The following is an 18,815-nucleotide window of genomic DNA, read 5'->3' on the forward strand; positions in this document are numbered from 1 at the left end:
GTGTGTGTGCGTGTGTGTCTCTCAATGGGATGGACCAGCCACAAACAGTAGTAGTTGACACAGTTTAAAAAAAACAGAGAAAATTGTTATTTCTTTCAGCATAAGGATGATTCTACAAAAGCCACACACATAAAAGAGTAAGATTTTGTTGAATAGGTTCATAAAAGTGATGGATGGATGGATGGATGGATGCACATAGGGAACATGGATGCACGTAAGGATAAAAAGGCAAAGTAATCTAATATAATTTCCTTTAATTTCAAAACTCATGTCAGATGGGGACTTAAGGCTGGGTCCCAAGATTGTACTGAACTCATTTTGAAGAGCTGCATTCCACTATAGGCTAAAGAAGTATTTCTCAAGAGTGCCTCTCTATAGGTCTCACTAGCAAAAATCCACCAGTTCTACATGTCAGGTAATGCCAGCCTGATATATGGGCAAACTCATAATTTGCCACTTTTACAACAGCATAGTCCAATCCCGCTGCTTGACAAAAGTCACTGCTCAGAAAATCATTACATTTTTCAAGAAAACACAGAAAGACATTTAGTTTTGATTAAGCAAGCTTCAAAAGTGGAAGAAACATCAGCTATTTGGTACCAGTATATTGTGTTACATATCCAAAATATTTTTCTGGTTTTAAATGTGATGTCTTGGACTTGAGAATGATCGATTAAGGCTAGAAAGAAGTAAGACGACTGCTTAACACTTCAATGTTTCAGTGATTCTACCAGTTGTCCTTCTGGAAGTATAGCTGCCGAAGTTTCAGAAGTTTACACATGTATCAGCGCGTTACCGCCTTCTTGACCAGAAGTGACAAACTTCTTACTGATGGAATGTGTGAATTATCACCTGCTTCAGGTTGCTATCACAAATAGCAAACAAAGATGAAAATGACCACAACTAAGATACTGGAAATCAGCCATCCAAGCAGTAATAAAGAAGGTCCGCCAACCTGTTACTGACCCAAAGTTTAGGAGATCTGCATGAGTATGCCCAATCTTTACAAGAAGCTCTTAAAGGACATTATGTTCCACTTTCTTGAAAGAGGTGATATGAGCAACATATTCACTCTAACCTTTATGGTCTGCACAGAATCAGTCATTAAGGAGTGCATAAGGAGATCCTAATGGACTCCATTGCTTCAATACAGTGTGGGACACACCACATTCCGTACTGACATGCAATGCTCAAAATGCAGAAATGTACATCCTGTTGTTCAGTAGCACAAGAGAAGTAAGGAAAAGGCAGTACTGTATCATGTGCTGTAACAACCTGACTGGCAGCAAAATCAACTGTCAATAAAAAAACTGAGTGAAACGTAAGAGGACAGTCTGTGGGAGCACTGGATTAGACTGAAAGTCTGGATCAGACTGAAAGGTATCTGATAATCCCATGCAGGGTTAAAGTGCAGTCATTTTAATTACTAACAGCTTGTTAGCCGAAACCAGTTTCAGTCAAACAAGTACTCTGACAAAGCATACAAACCCCACCCATGTAAAGCATGGATTACTGTCTGACCGATGTCCTCATTTTTGCCTAATTACATGACCTGTTCAGCTTTCCCTAGCATTGCAACCATGATTTTATATCTTAGGCACTGGTACAAAAGTAGCCACAGTTAATAAGCCTCCATTAAAGAAAAGTCTTGAAAAGAATATGGAGTTTCAGGATAATTTTTTTCCTATTTCCTTACTGCTGCACCTCAGAAAAAACAGATCACATTATCACAAAAAACAACCCAAAAAACATTTTCAAAACGATGTTGAAAATAAGAGCAAGATCCTTTTCCCCCTCCTATATTTTCCTTTACTATGGCTTCTCAGAAAGTTCTGTACTCTTTTTTTTTAAACAGGCCAAGGACTGCTATCATTTAAAAGCACTATTACTTCTAATTTTCTGGGGTTTTAAAAATTTTTTTCCCCATCATCTTTTTCCTCATTTATCTCATTTTCCTCATGCTAATCTCTTTTGTTTCTTCTGCTTAATCATCTCTCTTTGGTGTTGGTACTGGCAAAAAACCAATAGAGTAAAACCACTTCATTTGAGAAGATGTTCACAACTCGTTCCAGAGGACAAGGGAAGGAAAGAAAGTGTATTATCTTCCTTGCACATTCTATTGTAATCAAATGTATGCTAGACTTCAACAGCAGTACTAAGACCAAAGAACGTAAAAAACCCAGTTATTTTTAAATAGATTTGAGAAAAACCCACAGATAATGCTTATTTCCTCATGTTCCACAACCTTCAGCTAAAGTATTAATACTTGAAAATTTTGTCTTCTATCCATAGAAATATTGTAAAATAAAAATATTACTTTTTTCCTCTTCGTATGATCCTCCAGAGCTGCTGCTGTAGCGAGATTCTAGTCTGTGGTGCTGGCGGTTTAAGTTACTATTCAACCCGCTGTAGATGTCTAGATGTACATAACTAGAACCAAATAAAGCAGCATTAGTAACTGACGTTCTGTGACAAAAATTAATCGGGGCTTCTCAGTAAAACTGTATTTTAGCAAAACTAAGTGTTATGTACAAATATTTCATCTTACAAGGAAAATCAATGCCAGATAAGGGGATTTGAGGAGAAAATCCACTACAAATTACATTACTGTTAGATAATTTTCATTAACATTTAGATACACTAAAATATTTGTTACCATTACACGCAAGTGATTTCTTCTCACTCTTGAGCAAAATAATGACAACCCCATTTGATCTGGCACAGACATGTACATACACACACAGAGTCTAAGATCCCACCTCACTAATCTGGTAAACTATAAAGAAATCAGAGAAATGAGAGTGCTAAAAGCACAATTTCCAAGCTACTTTGTAGGTAAGTTTCTAAAATTCTTTCCTCCTGGCAAGTCTAAGATGTACATGGTATATCCTACCAAAAAGCATTTACCCTGGGGAGGTGGTTAGACAACCCTACAGCATACGCCAAAACTTGCAGAGACTTTCAAACCACCTTCATTACCTTACAAGTTTCTTCAGCTCCAGCCCCCACAGCAGCCAAATACTTGTCTGTATATACTGTGAAAATACTTATCTTCACACAGCTTCCCCCTTCCCCCCAGTTTAACTGAAGTATCAGGGTTGTCTCTATCAATATATTTACTAATCTAACTATATTGACATGATTATCCTAGGGAAGAAAAAAAGTGTCCAACTGGGAAATTATATGGGAAATATAATTACTAAGGCTCTCAAACAAGTTGTCACAAAATACTCATTTGTGAATTTACCGCATAGTAGCTACTCTACAGCAGGAGCACTTCTTTCTGTGCACACTTTTTATCATGTTAATTAGAGAATCCCTACTCCCTTTTCACTTTAAGCTTAGCCAGCTCATATTTAACACAAAAGGAAAGCATGCCCACAGTCAGTTACTGTTGATCTCCATGTTCACACCCTGACTAAGTCTATGTTAGCTGTTTGCTCTCCACCACCCTCACATCGGTACCACTGTCTGGCAAATTTCTCCAAAAGATTGTTCTTAAGAAGCTCAAAAATTGAGGAGGGAGGAATCTGTTTTAAAACTAGCTGGAAAGGATCTTGCCAGATAACAGGCATCCAAATACTCTTAACTGGGAGAATAAACTAGCTTTCAACACACAGTCACTGTTGATTTCTAGTGAGCTAGTAAATCCATTTGTGAACTGGCTACATTACTGAACTAGTAACATTTGCCCTTGATGTATCCACAGCCATCTGCAGTATAATTTCTCTTACATAAACATATACAATCCAGTGTAACAGTAGCCAATTTAGGCATCAATAACAATATAGCTATAGCAATACAAAGCCTGACCCGGACTGATCCCTTCATTTACTCAGTTTCCTCTAAAGCTTTTTGAGTTCAAATTACAATTGAGGCTGGTACTGTTAATCCCAAATAGTATTCCAGTTGGGTTACATAAAACTTAGAAAATTTACAGTCACGTATTTCCTGCAATGCAGATTTACTTGGAGTCATTGGGATGGCTTTTATAAATACAAGTATTTATAGTACCTACTAGGAATTCCTGTAGTTCAACTAATAACCGCTCTTTGATGAGATACTTACTTCTCTTCAATATTGTCTTTTATATGTTTACAGTCAGGGTTCCCGTCTGTGGGAGCTACCATTGTATTGCTACTAGAAGTGGTACCTGTGAATTATAGACAAAGAAAAAGATTGATCAATAAAAAATAGCAGTCTTAAGCAATACATGATGACCCTTGTTTACTTGTCCATGCCAAGAGCCCTAACCAGGTTTACACTACAGCAACTGGCACAAACTGAGCCACAGAAATACATATAAGAAAAAAAATAAAAATAAAAAAGTGGTTAGACTAAAAGATTCTGAGATATTACCATAATTCCACTAACTGGAAAAAAATTCAAAATAATCCGTTCCAGGAATCTCTGAATTTTCAACACAAATTAAGTAGAAAGGCTTGCTTTTAAAGCTGGATCTAAAGACCTTTTTTTTCGGTTTTCTATGTCTCATAGTAATCTGTAAAACTTAGTTGGACTTCGGTATGCAGTTAATTCAAACCACAGACAGGTTAGGGATTAAAATCTAACAGCCTGCAGAGTCAAGTTTGTACCAACTTCTTTTTAAGAGAAAACTGCAAGCATTACACTGACTGAATGAGCACAATTGGAATTAATTTTGTACCCGCCCCACAGATTTTGCTACTCTCAACTGCACTGCAGTACAAGGGCCCCATAATTGTTTTTCATACTTTTAAAACACTTTAACGAACAAGTGCCAATGCATCCACCTTGTGTTCCAGATAACCCCTACGTGATAGGTCAAGGCTGCTTCATAACACTGACAGCTTTGCAGCACAAAAGCTAAGTGCTACCTTAGATACCCTCCTATCCACACCTGTTGCGGCTCACTTTGAAAGATGCTTCACCAAAACCAGACAGCTTTTCCCCACATTTCTCAGCATGTTCTTGGACTGAATCATGAGGTGGACACTTATTATATTTTCAGTCAGGTTTTTTTGATGACTGATCTATAATTAATTGTTAAGTACTTCTAAATAAATTCTCCTAAGTAAGTGTACGTAAATCATCTTGAATAAATACCTATGGATGCAGCTTGTGTCTATAACAGAACTTCAAATGTAATTTATACAGATTTCAAATTACGTAAATCTTGCCAGTTGTTTGACTGAATTATGACATAAAAGTGATATAGTGAGGGTAAACAGTGCAAGATCTGAACAGAGACAAAGTCTAACACATATTAATACAAACCTGTGTTCCTTGTGAACCTGTCATGTGTTCTTTAATAAGACATTTGGGTACACCAAAAACTGCAGATTTTGTAAAACAAACTTTTAATCTTGATTTATTTTTAGAAACACAACATTGTACTGCTATTGAATGTTTACAGATGAACTCCAATATTGTAACTGATTGATAATAGAGCATTTATCATTGACAATAATAAAAGTTTAATACATTCTCACCTGAAGTGACAGAGGGGATTTTGTAACTGGAAGTAATGCGGTAGTACGGTGGATTATCCATATGGGTGACTCCTGAACTGACAGGATCTGTAAGTTGAAGCTCACTCACCAGCTCTTCTAGTAGTTGCATTGTTTTATCTCTACCCAAATAAACAATAACTTTCTTTACCTGCCATAAAAAAAAAGTATATATGTATATAAAATATAAATATATATCAAATAACCTGTACATAAAATAAAATTCTTATTGCAGTGAGTTGATTTAAAAAAAATTAATTTAAAAAGGAAAATCAGAGATTTGAATACCACAACTTGTTAGAATCAGTATCTACCTGCACTGCAGTGAGGATACATGAGACTTACTCTAGTTCTAAGAAAACAAAATGGCTTTTACAGCTGTCAATAGTAGCAAGCATCAGAAACATATCACAAGATTAAGAAAAGTAAGTCTCCGGAGTTCACTTGCAGTTATTTAAGAAGCAAAATGTTTTCTTACAAAGGTTTTAGCAACACCCAAGGTCAACACTGGAGAGAATGTATTCTGATATAATTTCTTTTTGATACTTCACAGCTGTGTTCTACACCATTTCTTTTCCAGCAGGTATAATATTTTCCTTCATGCTATTCTGCAGTGCTCTCACATCGGCTTTGATAAAAAACAGAATTAGTTTTGAGGGGACCTGAGGTGGAGATTTTTTTTGTTTTAATACTTGGTCATGTGAGAATAACCACCCTATCCCTACATGGCATGACGGGTGCTTTATTTTACTATATTATCTGTCTGCTTTTTAGGACTATCCTAAATTATATTATGGGGAAAATATTTAATTCCTACAATGCCTGAGGCCTTAATATGCTCTGGTAAGAATAAACACACAACGATATCAATATTTCATTCAACATATAGTAATTAAGGATTCTTCACTACACCTTACTTGAGCAAAATAATCCTGGTCACTCCTAAGCAGCAGCAGATGGCTGCTAGTCAGTGATTACTCTATAGATACCAGTGAGTTCAAATTTTTTATTCCGACATTTTCTTCAGTCATTACTGCTCAATGATTCATTTCCATCCTTTTTATAGAACTCAGAGCTGAACAGTAAGCAAGTGATCCAGGGTGTTTGACTCACGGAATTACCTTATCACCTTGTTCAAACCATACATGCAAAGGCTTTGGGCTGCAGCATTAAGCTAGATTTCCTGATCTGCAATGAAAACTTCTGCCAATCCATGAAGAACTTAAGCTGTCCTTAGTAAGAACTTCATAATATTTTAGGTCCCGATTGTTTACTTCATTTCTAGTTTTTTTGATTAGCAAATCCTATAACAATTTTCTATTGAAAATATTACTCACGGAACTATCTTATCTCTTCCTAATGAACAGAGACCAGCCACTGCAGTAGATTTGCATCTAATGAGTTGTTCAGTATACTTCTAATAAAATTACTCTAAATTTAGCAATCGAACTCTTAGTTACCTTTTTATGACAAAGGAACAAAAAAATGCTAAAACAGATATAGACATTTTAGTAAGTCTTTTCCATTTTTTATGATTTACTTAATAAATGAGGTCTATGGTCCACCTAGCATACCCTGAATTTTGACAACTCTCAACTGATAGGATGGCTACCAGACTGTTTCAGATTTACCATCTTGAGAAAACTGCAAGAGTCAGCAAGTTGTCTTCAGGAAGCCTCAGCTATCTTTAAGGTGCAATATTCTTTTGGGTTTACTTCCTTTCTCAAGCCCATTCCATGAATGCCCAGTTTAACTGAAACTGATACTGAAATTTTGACACAGATGTCCAAAGTAACTTAAACAAAAGAACTGAATTTGATTTGTTCATAGTATTCAGTGGTCATAAAATATTGGGTTGGAGATTTTGATACTAGAAATCCTACCTCACATTTTTTGTTTGGTCACCTCTGCTGCTAGACACACAATTAATTTTTAAAACAACAATAGGTCTAAGGAGAGACATACACATACTCACATAAGGCAAAAGGCTGGGTTCACTGTTCACTCCACAGATACTGATCAAGAAGTGCAAAATTATTTTCAGATTCTTTGGCCAGCTATCTGCTAAAGTAGTCCAGACATTTTCTATCTCTGACCAAGCCACTTCATCACCATACTAGAAAACAAAATAAATATCTCTCCTGAAAACTCCAGTAGAAAACACTGTATTTGAAAGTGATCTGTATTGAGTGGGACAGGCTCTAGAAAAAGGAGACATAAATCCTGTAAGGAGCTGTTGCCTTTTTAACATTCCAGAATGAAACTTTCACATATATTCAATTTTTATAAACACATTCCGGAAATACCTTCTTCTTACAGCTATAAATACATAAATATATCTCTAACAATATTTGTACATATTGTGTATTTTATTTATAGGTAATATATTATAATAGATTACATAAGTATACAAATATTTAATATTATTTTAATTCTATCGTTATATATTTATTTACATATAAACCCAAAATATCTCTAAATTTAGCAGAGATCCATTATCCCAGTTGCTGACAATCCTGACTAAAATTCCATGGACCACAGGTTGCCAGGAGTAGTTTATTGTTAATTTGTAAGTTAATTTGTGATTTAAAACATGATCTCTCATCAGTAGGAATCAAAGATATCAATAATTGGCAGGAGCACTGCACGGGAGCAATACTTTTTCTCTGTTTGAAGTAGCTGTCATAAGAAGGAGGAGGGCCTGTCAGACTCTGGCAACAAGACTGGTTCCAAAACTCCACTTTGAGATCACAGGTATACAGGCAACTTGGGATTATCTATCCAGCTAGACATCTATATTGCAAAACAAGTTATATACTGTTACTATATATAACAATACTGTAACGTTTATTTTACATGTTACATATTCCTCATACTACCTCAAAACTAAATGGTATAGTTTGGGTATACATAAGCAACTCAACAAATATGAGCAGTAACTCTTGAAAGTTCGGTAACACAGTACCTCTGAGCAGTATTATCTCGTACCCTACACAACAATCCACTGGAATGAGATGGAGCACTTAACTAGTTTTACCTTTGCAGTCATGTACATCAGATTGTTCAGAACCATAGCTGTAGCCTGTGGCGATCCCCAGCCTTCTCCTCGTAGCCATCGTCTACTGTTCACCATTATTTCTCTGTCTTTCAAAGAATCTTCTTCATCTTCCTCTTGCCGACGAATGGTTGGCAAAGGTTTCAAATCTACCAACTCAATATTGTTCATCCATGGCAGCAGATAATGCAGCATCACCTGTCTCCCAGCTGGATGAGCTGTTTGGATTCTCTGACTTACTTCTGTCATTCAAAAGTTAGGTACATGGATGAATTGTGAATCAATAATGAGAACTGTTTTGGTAATAACAACCACCAATGAGCCCAGTAGTCCATACTGATACAAATGAAGTAATGCTGATACAGACATAGTTTTTTTGTTTAGCTGACTAGAGCCATTTATAAAGGCCGCAGACTTCAGCAGAGCTAACAGAAGACACTGCTGACAGTTTGACAAAACCATATTTAGTATATGCATACACATATATTCCACTAATTGCAGGGGGGAACTGAAAACCTAGAGCATGTAAAAATGTACCAACTTTGGCACAAAAGCACTTAACCATTTTCTCTTCCTTGCACTAGTTCTAGTTTTTTTTTAATTAATGTGAGAGATTATTAATCTGCAATTGTTTAAAAATGCTACGGAATAATATTTTAAAGCAATCTAGGGTAAATAAGAAAACACTAGAAAGAACAACAGAAAGAAAATTTTTAACAATAGCTGCAAATTATTTCTCTAACATGATTTTTCATGGTTATTAGTAAATCAGTAAAAGTATCTTTGATTCATATTGATTCCTCTTGAATACATTTTAAATACTAGTAAACAAAAATTGTCACTCAGTAAATTCCATTTTCTCCATTCATTATGTTGTTACCTTGTCCTGATTTTAGTGATTTACATATAAATTAATTATTGAAAAATAAGAATTACGTATTTTCTACAATGCTTTTGACCCAATGAGGTTTTTGTTTTGTTTTAAAACCATACCTGAGAAGATAGCAAGTGTTAGTTCAGGATAAGTCCTTGCTAATTCTTCTGACAGTTGATAATATGACACAGAATACAGATGTGGTAAAGGAGAAGGCTGACCCAAAACCCCATCCGTCCGCTGAACTTCCAGTTTGTGAGCATAACGGAACATCTTTGGTTCCAAGATCTACAACAGTAATGTTCAGAATTTGAAGCTAAGTAGAGCTACAGTGGAAAACTTCATACAAAATCACCTTTTAAATTCATGTATCTACTCTTACTTAATATTTCTTATCTACTCAGATCTCCATACATCTACAGTATTCACCAACACTGTGGTAATTTCGCAGAAGGTTAGCTAACAGTCACTCCACTTGATGAGTTTCCCATCAATAAATTTCAGAAATCTGCTTTCACAAAACACCATCTTAAACATGAATTTCTCTAAAACAAAATGTGAAATACTACTGAACACTTGCCTTTCCAAACAATATCCATTTCTGGTCATCTATGGACGACACGGATAGAAGCAGTCTTTGTAATCTTTGATGTGACAGAGATGTCACATCATCTCTGTAATCTTTGATGTGACAGAGATGCAGCAGGAGGCTAAAGCAGTTTGATACTTTAAAAGTCAGTTTTGGCTGATCTTAAGCAGTGGTGTTCATTTGAGAAGAAAGATGGGGCTGAAAGGGAGAGTGCTGTGAGTGCTGACATAACAACAGGGGTGTGACTCCAGTGGGGACTTTACTGTTGAATTTAGCTGACAACAAAAACTTTTGAAAAAATCTCCAAGATTTGTGGTCTGAGGCACACGCAGCGTCTATTTATTTATTTATTTTTAAACACTAATGCTGCCTGTAAGATTAAGCTTACCTGTAAATGACCTCAGAAAGGAATATACAAAACTAAATTAAGTAGTTAACTAGATTTGCACTATCCACAGAGGTGAAAAAATGTTTGTTATTAATGCAAAAATAAAAAACCTGACTGTCACCCCAGCAGACAGAATAAAGGGACAGGAAGCAACGTGCTACTTTCTGAGTTGCTTTTGGACAAATGGAGCTATATATCACTCTGTTTCAGTGCCGAGCCACCAGAGTCTTGATTTAGGTTTTGTCTCTTGAAAAAGTAGATATTAAGAAAATACATGTCTTGAATGCTTAGTTCATGGAAACAGATACACTTCCACTGAAGTCTATTTGTGCCAGGTAAGGATCTGGCCTAACTATGTACTAAAATAGAGAAGAAAAAAAAAATATATATACACACACACATTGCATTTCATTACTGGAGGAACAACTAAATAATAACAGAATTATTGTTTTTTTTAATGCACAGAACAATTCTATTTTAAAAGAAAAAATATTAATCAAAATTAGCTTACAAACCTGTAATAGTTGCATAGCAACTTCATAGATAGCCCTAGTAGAATCAGCTGCTTTAAATAGTATCAGATTCAGGAGGGTCACTGTATCACACTGGTAATCCCTAGGGTAAAATTGCAGGTGTGAAATAAGTAATACTGCATTCAGCTTTTTAAGATTTGAATATTAAAGTTTACTTTACAGGGCATATGGTATGGGATAATAAAATATTTTGAAAAGTTTCTCTAGTAACACACAAAAACAGGGGTGATCTTTTCCTCTTTGGGGGAGGAAAAACCACAGTTCTCCATGAAAGCACACCTTGAAAATTAAAATCTAAAGTTTTGAAAAATGCCGTAGTACCTGTTTTGGAACACACTGGCTATGGCTTTAAAACAGCCAGCTGCTACCCGTTTGGAACCTGTGTAACACCGGTCTACAGCCCAGTACATGAGGTTACTCTGGTCCGGGTTGAGCTCCAAGAGCAGCATGACTGCCTCACAGCCTAGCTGGTGAACCTGTATTCCAGAAAAGAACCAATATGTATTTATAAATAGAGAAAAAAAGGCCAACTTATAAAAACTACATCAAATAGGGAAATAAATTTTTTTAATAATTAAAAAAACCCAACCCACAACTTCAATACACAAGATTTGTTCCATCTGAAAACAGTGAGACTGCAGCTTAAAACAACAACAGGTAATTCTATCAAACCGTTTCATGTTCAACTTGTGCACACACTCATAAATTATTGAAGCAAACAGCTAGATAGCTCTGTTGACTTTTTTCCTCAGTTTCAAGGCTACCTTGAGATATTTGCTGTTTTCACTTGCCTTACTACAAGATGAACACTGTCCTGAAAGCATCAGATACAGAAAAGCACTTAAAACACATGCAGGAATTCCAATGGGATACAAGGGATAGATCTGTGTGGAAGCTTGCACGTTCTCTTGAATCAAGAGTAGCCCACTGGAGCTGTATTTTCATGTAGTCACAGTATTTGTGCAACGAAGGCCCTATCTTTTAAATCTAAAGCTTGCCTTACTCTTTAGAGGTAAAGCTTGGTCTTCATAAGTTCCGCAGGACCCCCAATGGACTCTACAGTCTTACAACAGCTCACGTTCAAAATCTTGCCTCCTTCAAACACCTAAAAAAATCTGCTTATTACTACAACTTAGCCTAGCTGATTAGTTTATAAACTATCCACAGTGTTTCACTCCTTGCCCTTTCCTCTTCCATTCTGTCTGTTCTTAGACTGCGACTGGGGACTGCCTTCCTCAACAGGGTGAATACACATACTGAGGACAGGGCAAATATATGCACTATTAAAACAGCTTTGAGCTTAAGCCACTCGAAAGCATTTAGGCCAATCTGACTACAAAACTCATTAAAGCATATGTTGAAGGCACCGACAGTTGCAAAACAACGTTGACATTGCCTGTATTACCTTTTTATCTTGTGAATCCAAAATATTATCCAGCCACTTGTATAAATAGCCATCAGATGAGAGTCCAACATTGTCTGCAACAGGACCACAACACAGTACAGCAGACATAGCCTTTGGGAAGTAATTGAAAAACACTACATTTTAGTAACTCAGGCACAGGAAGGGCTTTGACCAAGTCCATTAAAATATCAGAAAACTAGCTTCTATTCAGTCAAGGGAGAAGACAAAGGCTAATAAATAACAGTTTAACATCTTCTTTAAAAAATTAACAAATCCTATTTTTCTCAACTTCCAAATACAAGGAACTGCCAATGCTGAAGTGCTGATATATTTAAGAGTTAGTATGTCAGTTTGATTGTGAATGTATTTTTACATGAAAGTGCTTCTCCTTAGACAACTGAGAAGTAAAGCTATGGGAAGTATACGTTTATAAGAATATAGTAAGAAATTCCTATAGCAAGTGCAATAGTCTACAGTATGGAAAAAAGCCAAACTGTCATAAATACACATGTAAGCAGAAGAGAAAAAGAGCTAAATCACGAATGGCAATAAGGATGTGAAAACTACATCCAAAAAGCCCAAATGTTAAATTTGCATTAGAAAAGTCAACATAATCTATTTCCAAAATTCAGAAAGTGCTAAAATACCTTTAATGCACAGTATTGGTGTCTGTTTATTCGCATGTTCCTATCACTGTATCTGTCCAAGGGAGTAAACATGATACTAAAAGGACCTGCCCAATGACTGAACAACATAAATAGACTGTGGCGTAGACTCTGCTGCGGAAAGACACTTCTTCTCTGGTGTACTGTAAGAAACAGCACAGTTAGACACACTCCTCCTGTCAATCTTTGAAATAAAGTACATAAAACATAAACAGACCTAAACAATGAATGTAAGAAAAATCAATGTAAAGACATATTTCCACATCATAATAGCTGGATGTAGGTTTACTTTTGTCCTGTTTAATGCCACAGTGTAAAAGAATGAACTATTTCTTAGTCTAGAGAATTTAAATGCACTGCCCACCAGACTGTTGCTAAGTAAGAAAATTACTTGTACATTTCCAAACAGTACCAGAAATCTCTCTTAAAAAATCATTAACTCATTCTGCTAAAGTTACATCCAAAACTGATGGCATAAATTATTTTTATGAAAGTATTCTGAAACTTCAGAGAAAAAGTGGATTTTTTTAGTTTTTGTTTGTTTATTTTTGTTTTTTAAAATGCACTGCATATTAAACACAGTCATCAGAAGTTACTAAAGCATTTTCACATACCTGGAACATTTTGAATGATATTTGCCACTAAGGCACTAAAATGGCATCGGATATCTTTCAATGTATCAGAATCCTTTTCATTTTCTGCTTCTAAGAGTTGTCTTGTTAGATCGACATATTCAAGTAGAGTGTTGTTGAGGGAATGTGTTTCATTATCAAGGCCACCACTTGCACTTAAAAATAAAATATGATACATACATACAACAATTTTTGAAAACAATCCTTTTTTTCTTTCTCTTAAAAAACCTCTACAATCTCATCACTGCAAAAATTTAATGCAAGTAATTCCGTCAACCAGCTTCTATTTCAGTGTTAAATAAAAACTCCAGTGAAAGGAACCTAATAATCAAGCCCCATTATCAGAAGTCACTCATCTTCAGTTGCACAGAATTGGTTCTTATACTGGGGAAAAGTGTTAAAAATAATAATGAAAAAAACCCAAACCCCTCCCCCCCTAAAAACCCCATGCAATTCGTAAACCAGAGAAAAATTACTACTGCTTGACTATACACATCTATATTAGAAACTGATTTTTGGGAGTCGGTCAAGATGTTCAGTATTTCATGACATGCTATTGACTATTAGGCAGATGAAAGCAATTTATTCATTTTATATATTCACTTCCCATCTCCATTGCTTTAGCATCTGACTAGACATCTGCACTAAACTACATAAGGAGATTAAAGACCGCATATGATACAAAACTGCCCTCCTTTGAAAAACAGTTGTTAGAAGGGTGACTCCTTTCCTCTCAGTTCCCTCCATCATCTTTCCACATTTGTACTGAAGGCAACTAAAAACCATGCCTCGCACACCAGAGACAAGATGAAGTTTGCTACTTTTGACCACAGAGTCAGGCTGGCCTCAGAGAGGAAAGCTGACAGGGTTCAAGGGTGCGGGCTGTACTTAGGAGATATTTTATATACACTAATTAAACACCAGTGAGTACCTTCAAAGATAAGAGGGAGAGTATGATTTTAACCGCTGCCATCTCAAAAGTCAGCATGCCAAAAGGAAGGCATTTTAGCAATGCTTCTGAGGCAGCACTGTAGTAGCTTACCTAAAGACTGAGAATTTCACACTGATTATGTTGCTAACGTTGACAAATGTTTAAGTATCGTTGCCTAATAAAATGGCAGGAGCTTGCCTAACCATCTCCTAACCAACTTGCTCTTAGACAATTCCATCTGCACAGAAAAAAAAATTGTAAGAGACTTGTAAAACATATGCCAGAATTTTAAGTCTTCTTTCAAAGTGTCCCTACACAAGTAGGGTAAACAGAGGGGGAAAAAATCCCCAACCCCTAATCCAGTTAACATTCTTCCTCCCTCAGACAGAAAAAGGTCTAATATCAATGAGCAGCAGCCCTCTCTGCATAGGGTATGCTGACTAGTACCAGGACTCTGGATGAGGAAGAATTCCAGACTGATTGTAGAATAGCTGTAACTTGAGGGTTTTTTATTTGCTTAACTGGTGCAATGTTCAAAAACACACAAGCAAGAGGAACATGACACATTGCCTGTTCAAAACAATATCCCAGGGAACAGAATAGCAGCATTTTAAATAAAATGCAGGCCACAGTGACAAAGAAGGGGAGGAAGGGATTAGAAAGCCAGCAAAGTTCCAAGTTTTATAAAACCATGTCTATTTATTCAGTAGTATCCTAAAACTTACTGAAGAATTTTGCATGCTTGTTATACTAGGTCGTAAGAATACTAATGACTTAATTCAGAAGTGTAAACAACACCTTGTCAGTACTGCCCCTACCTGTGACTAATGACACCAGCATCTGCCAACAGTTCAAATATTCGTACTAGTTGTACTCGTAAAATATCTCGACGCCTGCGCCGCTTCATGTTCTATTCAACAAGAGGAAACAAAATTAGAATGAAGCATAGGAAAAACTAAGTGTAAAACCAGCATAGTGTATAAAAAGCATCATTATATCTGTACTACAACTGGCATCAATTATCAGGAGTGCCAATCTTTTAAGATGAGTTACGAAAACTGCCAGCAATTTTAATAAACCAGACAATGAACAAAATTTTTCCCTGTTGCAACTCCAAGATACATTAGGTTTGTTACTGCACGTATTATCAAAATAATGGGTTTTATCAGTCTCCTCTCAAAAAGTGCAACATATAAAAACAACGAAGTACAAACGTCAATCTTCCTACATATTTTGGGGAAGGTGGTGCTGCCTCTCTACTCTGCTCTGATAGACCCCACCTGGAGTACTGCATCCAGTTCTGGGGCCCCCAACATAAGAATGACATGGACCTGTCAGAGTGGGTCCAGAGAAGGGCCACAAAAATGAGCAGAGGGATGGAATATCCCTCCTATGAGCAAAGGCTGAGAGAGTTGAGGTTGTTCAGCCTGGAGAAGAGAAAGCTCCAGGGAGACCCTTCAGTTCTTAAAAAGGGCTTATAAGAAAGATGGTTACAAACTTCTTAGCAGGGCTTGCTGCGATACGACAAGGGGTAATGGTTCTAAACTAAAAAAGCCAAGATTCAGGCTGGATAAAAGGAATGAATTTTTTACAACGAGGGTGGTGAAATACTAGAATAGGTTGCCCAGAGGGGTGGTAGATGCCCCATCCCTGGAAACATTCACAGTCAGGCTGGAAGGGGCTCTGAGCAACCTGACCTGGCTGAAGATGTCCAGATGGCCTCTTTAAAGAGCCCTTCCAACCCAAACTATTCTATGATTTGCACGCAAGACTGACAAAAAAGATACAGCCTGGTAAGATTTTGAAAGAGAGATGATATTCCTTCCCATCGTCTGTATTTAGTTACAAATTTGTTACTAGTAAGAGTATGACAGTTACCATAAAAGATATGAAGTAACCATCTCTGAATTTGTATCTGCAGAGATTATTTTTTCTATGAATACCTACTGAGGCTTCTAAACCTTGCTGTAAAACATGTTCTTGATCAGAACATTTTTAGTTAGAGCAGTCAGTAGGTAGGCTTAACAGCCTTTTCCATTAAACAAAAAAAAAACAAAACATGCAACAAAATTGGTAGACAGTAGAGCTCAGTTCTCTCTTAGGTACTACTAATTGTAGGCATGTTACTGATAATATAACGAAAGTAACAACTGCCTATGTTTAGATAAAAGGAATTAAAGGTGTATGGAAAAGGTTACAGTAATTTTTTCATCATTTGAAACAAAGCCTCTTTAATACAGGAATAACAAAGAGCTCAAAACAAACACAAAGCTCTTTAATGTAAACACCTCACAATAATTTAAAAAGGTAACATGTCACATTTTTATCTGGTATACTGACAGTTTTTAGGTGCAGAAACTAAAGAACATAACTAAAGTTTCTTTACTACCATTTGTGAGAAGGTAGTTCAAACTGTGTACTAAACATAGTGGAAAATATCTAATTACCTCTGGCCTTCTTTCAAGTGCTTCCTTAATTATAGGATGTAATTCTTCTATTAGTTCCCTGAATTAAAATAAAAGAATTAAAAGGATAAAAACAATGATTAAAGTAACATTTCAGTGAAAGATGTTTTACAGCAACACAGCAACTAGCATTACAATGTAAGTTAAAACAACCTCAGTTCTCCCTTCTTTACCTGTAGCATTCTGAATAAATGAGCATTTAAGAGAGATGTTTCCTAGAAAGATTATTTTCTTAATTTAAAGACAGACTACCAAATGGATTTCTCAATAACTACCGCTAAATTTGCATTCACCAAGTATTAAGGCATATTTCTATCACAGGTGATTTTAATTTATCTTAATATTCAGACTTAACAGGGCCTTATAGTATAAATGATACTATTAGAAGACCAAAAAAACCCCAACACGCTGGCATAGCTGGTCTCTGTGAAAACTGAACAACATGCTTTGACATTGTGGTTACATTCCCTGTTTGTTCTGAAGCTCCACAATCTTTATTACTACTCAAGGGCCTTCTACCAAACTAAGACTGTCTTATTGTTACAGACTTGCTAATAGTTAGAATTTATTAACTTTATTTGATTTTATAAAATCATTTTAATAGAAATACAGAGGAATAAGAAATATATTTTAATGAAACTAGCAGTTGCACAACAAAAGCTGCTATGAAATCCTCTGTACAGCCCTGTACCAAAGCCAAAAGAATTGGTAAGTGAGAGCAACTGAATGAAACAACTTGTAGTTACCTGCCAAGAAATCATGAACTTAAATAATTGATATGAAGAAATTGCATGGAATAGGGACAATAAGTTAAGTGTAAATATATTTACTCAAAGAATGTAGGTATAGTAATTAGGTCATGTAACCATATAGTTTGAAAGAAATAATTAATGAAATAACTAATGAAAGAAGGGATCTGTTTCTCTAACTTTCTCTAACAAGGGGCCTGTTTATAAGTTATCTAGAGGGAGCGACTAAAAGAAACAAGAAGAAGAAACAGATGGTTGACAAAGACATAAATTAGCTCAGACCGGTAAGAACACTGCAAACTTGCAAGACCATCCCGTTCCAGGCAAAGGGTGAGAAGTACACCATGAGGAAGACCTACGGCCTTCCTCCCAAAGACCCCTGCCCACAATTCTTGGAGGAATTTGCGCAAGCGCGAAGGACTGATAAGCTAATTAACATACAAAGCGAGAGTATGTTAATTATTTTCAGGAAATACTATGTTTATGCATGAATACTTAATGAATACATATGAATAAGTTCTATATAAGGTGTATGATTTTGAAGCCTGGTGTGCATTGATCGTGAGGAGACTCACTCACGCACCCGGCCGTCAACAAAGAAGTGTCTGCTTATCTACATCACATTGGTGTTGATAAGTTCTTCATTCTGAGATTTTGGTAACAGTTTTTGGCGACCCAGACGGGACCTCGCTGAAGGAGACCAGAGGAGTCGGGGACCTGATCGGTTCCAGCCTGCACCAAGGATTTCTCGGGGATACCCATCGATCCCCGATCCGTAAGGCTCTTCGCGACGTTCCCTGGATTTTGGTAAGACACTTCTTCATTGTAAATTGTAGTAAGTGGGTTAGAGTCCCACTATAATAAGTGCACTAGAGTGAGTGGGTTAGAGTCCCACAATAGTGGGTTAGAGTCCCTCTATAGTGAGTGGGTTAGAGTCCCACCAGTGGGTTCAAGTCCCACCGAGTAAGTCTGCCTGTCAGTCGTGGTGAAAGCTGTGCAGGGTTGGACTAAAGGATCCTTGTGGAAGTGGAAGCCTAGGC

General features: G+C 36.4%; 1 protein-coding gene across 5 annotated transcripts in view; it reads right to left on the reverse strand.

Annotated features, from left to right (window-relative positions):
* FRYL (FRY like transcription coactivator) overlaps positions 1–18,815 on the reverse strand; it is a 179,603-nt gene that overhangs the window by 44,563 nt on the left and 116,225 nt on the right. For all 5 annotated transcript variants that reach the window (XM_080403806.1, XM_080403807.1, XM_080403803.1 and 2 more), the window contains 13 exons: positions 17,009–17,066; positions 15,380–15,471; positions 13,613–13,785; positions 12,981–13,141; positions 12,334–12,444; positions 11,250–11,404; positions 10,911–11,010; positions 9,538–9,706; positions 8,527–8,786; positions 7,465–7,605; positions 5,472–5,640; positions 4,069–4,153; positions 2,318–2,430 (listed from right to left, as the gene is read on the reverse strand). In XM_080403806.1, coding sequence (XP_080259932.1) covers positions 2,318–2,430; positions 4,069–4,153; positions 5,472–5,640; positions 7,465–7,605; positions 8,527–8,786; positions 9,538–9,706; positions 10,911–11,010; positions 11,250–11,404; positions 12,334–12,444; positions 12,981–13,141; positions 13,613–13,785; positions 15,380–15,471; positions 17,009–17,066 — 1,787 coding nt within the window. The remainder of the gene's footprint in view (positions 1–2,317; positions 2,431–4,068; positions 4,154–5,471; positions 5,641–7,464; positions 7,606–8,526; positions 8,787–9,537; positions 9,707–10,910; positions 11,011–11,249; positions 11,405–12,333; positions 12,445–12,980; positions 13,142–13,612; positions 13,786–15,379; positions 15,472–17,008; positions 17,067–18,815) is intronic.

Source organism: Falco punctatus (assembly GCF_963210335.1).
Source record: "Falco punctatus genome assembly, chromosome: 1".
NCBI classification, from domain to species: Eukaryota; Metazoa; Chordata; class Aves; order Falconiformes; family Falconidae; genus Falco; species Falco punctatus.